Consider the following 10,497-nt stretch of genomic DNA (forward strand, 5'->3'; position numbering starts at 1 on the left):
ATCGAAATTTGATATATGATGTATAACTCATAAATTTTTTATGAATCTATATAGTTAAAGAGAAAATAAAACATATACGGTCAACCAATCATCTTGATGTATCCAACCACTATATAATTTTTAGTTAATTGTGTACATAAATTTCTATTAGATGACATACAAAATTATTTTTATACTTACCGTGTATATCCATTAAACATAATTAAATAGATAAAGTTTGAAATTATAAAAGTGTATACCATTAAACTCATAATTAAATAGATAAAGTTAGCATCATATTAAATTTATTATTATAAACTAATACGATCTTAAATTTAAGACTTCAAATTAGAATATTTAAAAATTTAAATTTTAAAGTGGGGTAGTTTATTTATTTTTTAAATAGACTATTTTTTAAAGCGGGGTACACCCAATTTTCCCAATAAATATTGATGATTTAAACTACCCCTAATTTTGTTCTTTTAATACTAAAAGTGACCTTAATTAGACCAACCAAAATTTAACCCAAAATAAACATTGCGTTCTGGGAAAAGTCGGCTTATATCTTCCTAAAGAACGCCGTGGAAAGCGAGGTTAACAATATTCATCACTCACTCGCTCACTCTTCAGATCCTTCCGTGTGGCTGAATCGCCATCACCATGGCGATTAGGGTTTTTCTCACCCTTCTTCTTTTTCTCTCGCTAACCAATCTCGTTTCTTCGATTTACGAAGATCAAGTTGGTCTCATGGATTGGTGAGTTCAATCACTCTTATTCAATTCACACTCAAACTCATGCGAGAATTCGATTTGATTTAATTGCTTTACCTTTAATTCGAATCGTTTTTGTTCTTCACTCGTAACGATCGCTCTTAAAAACTCGATCTATTTTCACTTGATGTTCTTTCTAATTTGAAACCTGTTGACGTTGTTACGAGTAGTAGCTGCTTAATCTAAACCCTAGTTGGTGTGTTGATAGGTTTTTATCTTTGAACTGAATTGAATTTATGCTTAAAAACTGATGACTCTATTCTGATGTTTAAATATTAGTGAGTTGTTAATATAATAATATGTTTTGGCTACTAATTGTAGGCACCAACAGTATATTGGGAAGGTAAAACATGCTGTGTTTCATACTCAAAAGACTGGGCGAAAGCGTGTTTTAGTTTCCACTGAAGAGAATGTTGTGGCTTCACTCGACCTTCGCCATGGAGAGATTTGTATGGCTAATTTGCTCAACTGTTTTTGTTGTGTATTTTAGTTTAGTTGTTAGGAATGTAATATTGTGTTTGAAGCTACCATAAGTTATGGCTTATGAATTAGGATCAATATTGCTTTCAAAGTAAATCAAGCCTTTCCAAGCTATAAATGTTGTTTGGTTGCTTGATTATCTGTTTTCTTTTGTTTTGAATTAGAAAATGACGAATTGTGTTTTTGTTGCTTGCAGTTTGGAGGCATGTTCTTGGCACCAATGATGTTGTTGATGGAATTGACATTGCCCTTGGAAAATGTATTAGGCCTAATCCGTGTTTGTTTGGAATCTTTTAATGAAAAATGATATTACATGCCGTCTAGCGTTAATTGTGATGCACAACATGATCCTTTTCTATTCTTTTTTCTACACATTTTAGTTACTTGAAACTTGGAAAATATATTTTGTTTGGATTTCTTCTGCCAACACAATTGAAGAACAACAAGAAGTTCTTGACCAAAATGTCCTCATAAATGCATAGTCACTTGCAATCCGGTTGTTGCATTCTCTGTTGTAATCCTCATATGTGGTTGCATACAAAGATGTTGGGATTGCAGATCTAAAACCTAGGTGCATCTATCTGATGCTCATCTCACTCTAATTGCATAAAGATATCAAATAGTGAACATCTTTCTTGTAAAAGAGTAAAGTTAGCCTCAAATTATTTCACTTTCAAATGTCTTTTGAGTTTTGACCAAATATCTCTGTTTGACTACCTGCATCTTGGGAAGCAATGGAGTTTGGTGGGTTTGTTGCCTCATTGTTTCAAACTACAATAATTAAAGAATGTTATGCAGTAGTACAAAGATTGCAGTGATTTCTTAGCTTGAAGTGTCGTTAATTTGTCTTTTCCTATGTGTTTGTTGTTACTTTGTTGGAGTGAATTGTTTTCTGCATGGAGATTTGTTTTAGTCTTATTGAATACTACTTAATGAGTTCATAAGTGTTCTTTTAAATGTTTCAGATGTCATTACTCTTTCCTCTGGTGGAAGTATATTGAGAGCATGGAACTTACCTGATGGGCAGATGGTTTGGGAGTCTTCCCTTCAGGGATCAAAGGAATCAAAGTCAATATTAAACATTCCAGTAAGGGTTTTTCTAATGAATACCATAACTTTCTTGTTATATACATATGAAATGGGATTTGTGGTTTCTTATTGAGTAAAGTAAGAATGCCCCAAAAACGATAAGAAAACAGTATCTGATATAAAGGGTACAGCATCCTCCAAAGTTGTGTAAAGGTTGCATACTTAAAGTGAGCATTCTCCAGAGCTGTGAAAAAGGATTGATACATAAATTGAAACGTAATTAATACAGTAGACCTTCTAATTCTCTCAAATAACTAAAGAAGTCCTCCTTATTATGCATTGAGATGAATGGCTTAGTAAATAAGGTGGCATAAGTTGATGCTTAAAGATTCAATCCCTCCTTTCTAGCTAAATGCATCATGGTAATGTAGATATATCACTGCAGTATTTTTATTTTCTTGATCCTTCAAACATATGATCACTTGACTACTTAACATAATTATGGCATCATATCCAAGATTCCATATACAATGATGTCATATAGTGGAGAAGTTTTTTTTTTGTTGCTCATGTAGAAGCTCTTAAAGCTAATAAAAAGGCCCACATGATGTTTAAAGTGTGAAATTACAATAATGCAAAATTTCAAACGTTCTATTCCCCATGTTCCTAGTCACTAAGCATTTTAAGGATTACACGATTGTGGTTTCCATTTTTGCAAATTACATGAAGTCATGGACAAATAGTTGTTTAGCCTTAATCACGTGCAGCATATATTTGGCATCATCATCATCATTGACATCATTGTGTCATAGACCAAATAAAAGCGTTTTCCTTAAACTTAACAACGAAAAACTGAGCGGCGGTTTGAAAACGGATAACACCTTTGAAATATAATTCAATAAGGGAATTTATTCTAAGGACCAAAGTTTGGAATTAGATGTGATGGATCCGGACAAAATATAGTTTTTCTTTTCATTAGGATTTCTGGATCTAAATAAACCTCTGAATGAAAACTGAAACTAAGAGAGCCATTCAGAATTTACTCTTTTTTCTCAACAGTTTGGTAAATTTATCTGATATTTTATTCTTAAAAAATTGTGATAAATTTTTATGATGTTGACTTTACTGTATGTATCTTGTATTCCTAAACCCCAGCGCCAAGGTTACTAAGCTACTTTCATTGAGCCAAGTGGTCTTTAAGTTGACATTTTTTTTGGTGCTGCAGCCCAAATCCCCAAAAATTTCCTCACAGCCCCAATTCTCATCTGTCGGTATTTCTTTCCTGGCACTGTCAAATGAATCTAGAGGTGGAAAGTAGATTTGGTCTTTCCGGTTAAGCTTATTTACCTGTCAGTTTTGGTGGATTAGGTTACATACCCTTGGTCTTTCTAACCCACGAGTTGGAGGTGGAACGAGGGGTTGATCTAACAGGTCTTTTAAATTTTTTTTTTTTATCATTTCTTTATTACTTGAAACTTTTTATTAATCCAAACTTAATTTCTATTTCATTCACATTTTTACATCTTATCTCACTAAGTTAGTTTTTTTTTCCTTCCAGAAGCCCTATTCATTTCAACTTTGCTTCTTAATGACTTCATTTGATTAAAATTTTCATTGGTTAAAACAGGTTGACTGCCATAAAACTGTGGGTTCGCCATTTTTCAAAATGGGCTAACCCACCCACCGTTATTTGGTGGGTTGATAGTGGGGCAGGGTAATTTTGTATGCATTGGCATCTTTATGAATCTGCACTGGCCCTCTGTTACTGTCATAACCTTCATTGGCCTTGGTTTATTTAGTTGTACCTGAAATTGGGAGTGAATGGATACTTTCCTCAGATATGCAATTAACTGCAGTTCTTACCTTTTGCAGAAAAATTTGAAAGCTGACAAAGATGATTTGATTCTTGTTTATGGTAAAGGGCATCTCCATGCCATTTCTGGCATAGACGGTGAAATTCTCTGGAGGAAAGATTTTGCCAGTGACAGGTATGACAGATTTGGAGTTTGATAAGCCAAATGTTCTTTTTGAAGCAGAAGAATTCCATTGATGTTTTTTTATCTAATATTTGCAGCATTGAAGTTAACCATATTATTCAGTCTCCTGAAGTGATCTATGTAGCTGGTTTTGTTGGTTCTTCAAAGTTTTACGTGTATGAATTGAATACTAAGAATGGAGAGTTGTTAAAGAATAATCATATAACACTTCCCTTTGGAACTTTTGGGGAATCATTATCAGTCTCAGGTGATAAGTTTGTGGTATTGGATGATCTAAGGTCAAAGATAGTAACAATAAACTTCAATAATGGAGATATTAACTACAACCAGAAGCAAATTTCAGACCTCGTCAAAGATTTGTCTGGACAGGCAGTAATACTACCATCAAGGCTTCCAGGACTGTTCACATTAAAAATCAATTCCAATGTTCTTTTCATTAAAATTACAAATGAAGGTGAGTTGGTGCTGGTGGACAAAATTGATAATGCAGCAGCTTTTAGCAATGCCCTGTCAATTTCAGAGAATCAGCATGTTTTTGCATTTGTTCAATATGAAGACAATAAAATTCACCTATCTGTAAAGGATGTTAATGATTGGAATGGTGATTTGCTAAAGGAAGACTTGGTAGTAGACCATCAAAGAGGAAATATTGAGAAGATATTCATAAACAATTATGTCAGGACAGATAGATCTCATGGGTTCAGAGCATTGATGGTAATGGAGGATCATTCACTTCTATTAGTTCAACAAGGAGAAATTGTCTGGAGTAGAGAGGATGGTCTTGCCTCAGTTGTTGATGTAACAACATCCGAACTACCCGTGGAAAAGGATGGTGTATCTGTGGCAAAAGTAGAACAGAACCTATTCGAATGGCTTAAGGTAATGCCCTTGATTTGTGTGATGAGGACATGATACTGCATTTTTTTTATAATTTTTTTTATGTATACATCACATGTGTGCTTGTCTGCGTGTCAAGTGAGAGAGTATATCTCATTAGAAGAATTAATCTTGACCATACAACAACACAAATGCATGACCAAGATTGTATTGAAGCAAACAACCTTGACTGTTAGTGCATGGTTGTATGGTCATCAAGATTAGATCCTCTCACATTTCCACTTGATATGTCTTCATATGTATATATTTTTGTTTCAATGTTAAAATTATGATTTTATGTTGATATCATTAACTACTGCTCTAATAGTGGAACTTTCATGTGGCAATTTATTATTGAAAGGGACATGCGCTGAAACTCAAAGGAACTCTAATGATTGCAAGCCCTGAGGATAAAGTAGCTATTCAAAAGCTTAGGTTGAGGAGTTCTGAGAAAAGCAAAATGACTCGTGATCATAATGGTTTTCGTAAGTTGCTTATAGTACTTACAAGGGCAGGAAAGGTTTTTGCTTTGCATACCGGGGATGGACATGTAGTTTGGTCTACGGCGCTTCATACTCTGCGTAAATCAGAGGAGTGTGAACATCCAGTTGGGCTTAACATTTATCAATGGCAGGTTCCGCATCATCATGCACTGGACGAGAATCCATCTATTCTTGTCATTGGGCGATGTGGACCAAGTTTGACTGCACCAACTGTTCTTTCTTTCCTTGATGCGTACACAGGGAAGGAACTCAATTCTCTGAGTCTTGCTCATACTGTTGCTCGAGTTATTCCACTGCCTTATACTGATTCAACTGAACAGCGTCTGCATCTTATTATAGACGTAAACAAGCATGCATATTTATACCCAAGAACTCCTGAAGCTATTGAGATTCTGAAACGTGAGTTTTCAAATGTATACTGGTACTCTGTTGAGGTTGATAATGGTGTTATTAGAGGTCATGCATTGAAGAGCAACTGCGTTCATGAAGTAGTGGATGAATACTGCTTTGTATCCAGGGACTTGTGGTCAATTGTATTCCCATCTGAATCAGAAAAAATTATTGCAACAGTGACAAGAAAATCAAATGAGGTACGGTGCCTTGGTTTTGAGGTTTCAATTAAAAGAACATTTTTTTTTTATATTCTACTTCATCTAATACAGATCATCTTATGTCTTAGAAAAATTAATATCCCATCTTAGTTATATAAACATGCATTATTCAAAATGCCTATTTCTTTTAATGAATATGTGCATAACTTGGCAGGTCCTCGTTTCTTGAGGTTTTTTTTATTATAAATAAATCAATGTAATTATAAATAATGAATTAAGTTTTTGATTTGATGTTGATCTATCTATAATCAAGTATTGTAATGTTCGCCAATCTTAATGTCCAAGTTTGGTTATGTTCCCAAAGCAATATGCTTAGTTTTTCCATATAATCATTTGAGTGTATATGTATCTATCTTTCAGTATAACAAACAATCACAAATAATATGACAATTAAAGGTTTTAACACGCTTAAATTTTTTAATGATTTTCTCTTTCATTGAGTCTTTGGTCATTTCTTCCTAAATGTGTTACTCTTTCTCGTTTCATCTAGGTTGTTCATACTCAAGCAAAAGTTATGACTGACCACGATGTCCTGTACAAGTATATATCAAAGAATATACTCTTTGTCGCAAATGCAGCACCAAAAGCCAGTGGGGAAATCGGAACAGCAACCCCAGAGGAGGCTTCGTTGGTCATCTATATCATTGATACCGTGACTGGTCGCATATTGCATCGCATGACACATCATGGTTGCCAGGGTCCTGTTCATGCTGTAAGCTTTTGAGCTACCTTCTCATTCAAAAGGGGTATTATATTAATTTGACTCTCACATCACATGAATTTTCTTTCTGTAGGTATTTAGTGAAAACTGGGTTGTCTACCACTATTTTAATCTCAGGGCTCATAGACATGAGATGTCAGTTATCGAGGTCTATGACCAGTCTCGGGCGGTATGTCAGCTAACTTGTGTATTGTTATTTGATAGTTCTTCTTGCTAACTTATTTTGTTTATATTAATATTTTTTTACATGGTTTTCATGTTCACCCATTGGTTATTTCTTGTGTTTGTGTCTGTTCATTCTGATGTGACATGCTGAAATATGATTCACAGGATAACAAAGATATTTGGAAGTTTGTTCTTGGGAAGCATAATCTTACGTCGCCCATCTCTTCTTATTATCGGCCAGAAATCTCAGCAAAATCACAATCATACTTCTTTACTCACTCTGTGAAAGCCATTGAAGTGACTTCAACTGCTAAGGGTATAACCTCTAAGCAGCTTCTTATTGGAACAATTGGTGATCAGGTAGGAATATTTGCACGACGGTTTTTTCCCCTATGAAAACTTGATATAAAAAAACAATCTGCTGTTTTCTCATTTTAATTCAATTCTTCAGTTCAATCTAATGACATTCTTACTGTATTTTGTATTGTTACTTCAGGTTTTGGCACTTGATAAACGATTTTTGGATCCCCGGCGGACTCTCAATCCCTCACAAGCTGAGAAAGAAGAAGGAATTATTCCTCTTACTGATTCATTGCCGATCATTTCTCAGGTATATTTTCATCAGATGTTTCCTTGTTATGTATGATACATGCCAAAATAACATCCTTGTTTATTTTCTTAATAGAAATTTATTGAGTGAAAAAAGGATTATAAGCAATGGAAAGTTGACATTTCTTTCTTTTATAAAAAAAATGTGGAACGGATGAGTACATAACATGCGAACTATTTGATCTAATCAGTCCAATGGTTTAAAAATCTAGAAACAAAAAGTTTAAAATGTGTCACGTGATACTGATTTATTAGTTACTTAAATTATTCCTTAAATCTTTCTGTTGTTCTTATCTTCTTCTTCGGTGTTCCTTCCCGTCGATCTGACCATTCTTCTCCTTTCTTCCCTTTTCCTCATTTGTTTTCCTTTCATTTTGCCTCTTGCTTTGCTCTTCCGAAAATTCCCACAACAGTGAACTGAGCGGCAACAAAAAGGTTTAGCAATTATAGCAGAATCATGGTGCTGGTTAAAGCATTAAACTCCATAAGTCAATCAAAGTTGAAATCCTTGATTTTGATTTTCTAAATTCCAGTTTTATATTCCAGTTGTATCCAACACCTATACACTGCTTCCAACGTTGTAACCAAACACCCAGACAATTTTTAAATTGAAATGCGATAATGTTTGCTTTTCAGATGTATGACTAAATAGACAAAATTTTCACAATAAAACTTTACTACTCTAAGATCATGGTTTTAATGTGTGGAACTTATTTGATTAATTTTTCCGAATGGTGGTGTGGTGGCGTTGTATGCTCAGTGGCAAGTTTTTTTTACGACAGGAAGATTAAAGGAATACTTTTAGTAACTAAATCAGTATTACGTGACACATTTTTTCTCCATATTTTGAATCGTTGGATTGATGATTAGATCAGATGGTTGCGATTTGGTGTAACTCTTGATTTACATTTGGTGTTAACGGATTATCTCTCTCTATATATACTCCCATGTTGTCTGCTATAAATTTCTGGCTTGATTATATATAATACACACTGTCTCTTCTTTTTCTCGGGGGAATTTCTCAGTGTACCCGAGGTTGTAGCCAGAGAGTGAGACAGAGTAATGAATTCCATCTTTAATAACTTGATCCTAGTATACCATTATGTGAACTGGTAAATGATAATGAGGACGGAGAAATCATTTTGAGCACTGCTTTTACTTGCTATGGCTTGCATTTGCATACTAGTTAGATAAAGCATTTGAAACCAACTCGGTACTCATGCTTCTCTTTAAGCTTATGTACTTGTTAACTTGAAATTCACACATTTTGTTTGAATCTATGCAGTCCTATATTACACATTCCCTAAAAGTAGAAGGTCTGCGAGGTATAATAACAGTGCCCGCCAAATTGGAGTCTACATCCCTCGTCTTTGCCTACGGAGTAGATCTATTTTTTACTCAGATTGCTCCTTCTAGGACTTACGATTCACTAACTGAAGATTTCAGCTATGCTCTACTTCTTCTAACAATTGTTGCCCTTGTAGCAGCATTATTTATTACCTGGGTGTTATCAGAGAGGAAAGATCTACAAGAGAAATGGAGATGATCTGCCATCCCTATCCGCAGTATAATTTCTTAAATTTTGAACTGTTAAAGAGTAGATCTTAGTTTCTTTTTTATTTATTAGTTCATTTCGGAGGTTCACCGAGATCTTGTAACTTGAATCACGAAAGTAGGGTAAAATTCCATTACATTCCGTTGTTTGAAGGATCTTAATGATGTTGTAAATTGAGGATTAAAAAGGAGAAACACATACTTCTGAGGGCAGTTGCTTTGTGAAACAAATAGGGTAGACTGAATTTGATGAAATATTTTGCTCCTTATTCTTAATTACAGTGACATATTTGCAACTCTGTGGTGGACGAAAAATATATTCCTCTTTTCAATGCTTTTCTTCAGTTATATTCCGTATTTACGAATGACTTGTGTTCCCTTTTGTAATTGCTTTGATCTTTTATAATTTTGACATCTACTAAGTACAAAACTGACAATTTATCAATAATTTCCTTTGAAAGATTGAAATAGAGGAAGAATTATGCTTTGTATTTATTAGAATAATTTTTATAAAAATGTTTTTTAAAATATATTTTTAAAAAAATTTGTATTATAAATTAGAGATTAATTAGTATACATAGTCAATGTAAAATTTTTTATACTGTTAATGCATCATCACAATACTGTAAATTCATCATCACCATTCGATTGTATCACTTTATAGATGGTTGAAATAAAAATCAAATTCTTTGCGACATTCAATTTTTTAGGTTAACTAACCATGTAACACTCTTAATGTATTTTAATTAAATTTTATAAATTAATCTATTTAATTAAATTTTATAAACTAGTAGATTAATTTTGACATTATGTAATCTAAATATATATTATTAAAATTTAAATAAAAAAAATATTTTTAGAATATATCTCTTAGAAATTATTTAAATTTTTTTTGAATATGTATTGGGAACAATAGTACTTACCTGTTTATTTTATTATATATTATATTATTTTAGTTTTGATAATTTAGAATATTGAATATACTATTATGTTTTGATATTTTGATTCGTATTTATTATATAAAATGTATGATGAAATTTTTGAGATTTTATTATTTATAATATAATTTTTTTTAAAAATAAATATTTTCATTAAAAAATTAATTTTATTAAATAGATGATGGTGAGACATAGATATTCGAACCCAACTCGGATTTGAGTTTTAATTCTATGTTCTTAATAGAGGTTAGTAGAGCTATCAAAA

The 10,497-nt window shown here is 33.0% G+C and overlaps 1 protein-coding gene across 1 annotated transcript; it reads left to right on the forward strand.

The window, feature by feature from the left end:
* The first annotated feature begins 490 nt into the window (after positions 1-490).
* Positions 491-9,626, forward strand: LOC127084645 (uncharacterized). Its single transcript, XM_051025133.1, has 12 exons — positions 491-734; positions 1,071-1,198; positions 1,426-1,488; positions 2,195-2,316; positions 4,131-4,246; positions 4,333-5,134; positions 5,493-6,224; positions 6,736-6,957; positions 7,040-7,135; positions 7,297-7,491; positions 7,628-7,741; positions 9,026-9,626. Exons 1-12 carry the CDS (start codon positions 640-642, stop codon positions 9,284-9,286), a joined length of 2,946 nt encoding a protein of 981 aa, XP_050881090.1. The 5' UTR covers positions 491-639; the 3' UTR covers positions 9,287-9,626.
* Positions 9,627-10,497: the final 871 nt, after the last annotated feature.

The sequence above is a fragment of the Lathyrus oleraceus genome, chromosome 5 (genome assembly GCF_024323335.1).
Source record: "Lathyrus oleraceus cultivar Zhongwan6 chromosome 5, CAAS_Psat_ZW6_1.0, whole genome shotgun sequence".
Taxonomy (NCBI): Eukaryota; Viridiplantae; Streptophyta; class Magnoliopsida; order Fabales; family Fabaceae; genus Lathyrus; species Lathyrus oleraceus.

What these genes read in the sequence shown, in the direction of transcription:
- LOC127084645 (XM_051025133.1), top strand. Translation starts at nt 640, where the DNA reads ATGGCGATTAGGGTTTTTCTCACCCTTCTTCTTTTTCTCTCGCTAACC. An exon ending in AAAGATTTTGCCAGTGACAG is followed by an intron (nt 4,247 to 4,332) that starts GTATGACAGATT and finishes TAATATTTGCAG; the next exon opens with CATTGAAGTTAACCATATTA. An exon ending in ACCTATTCGAATGGCTTAAG is followed by an intron (nt 5,135 to 5,492) that starts GTAATGCCCTTG and finishes TATTATTGAAAG; the next exon opens with GGACATGCGCTGAAACTCAA.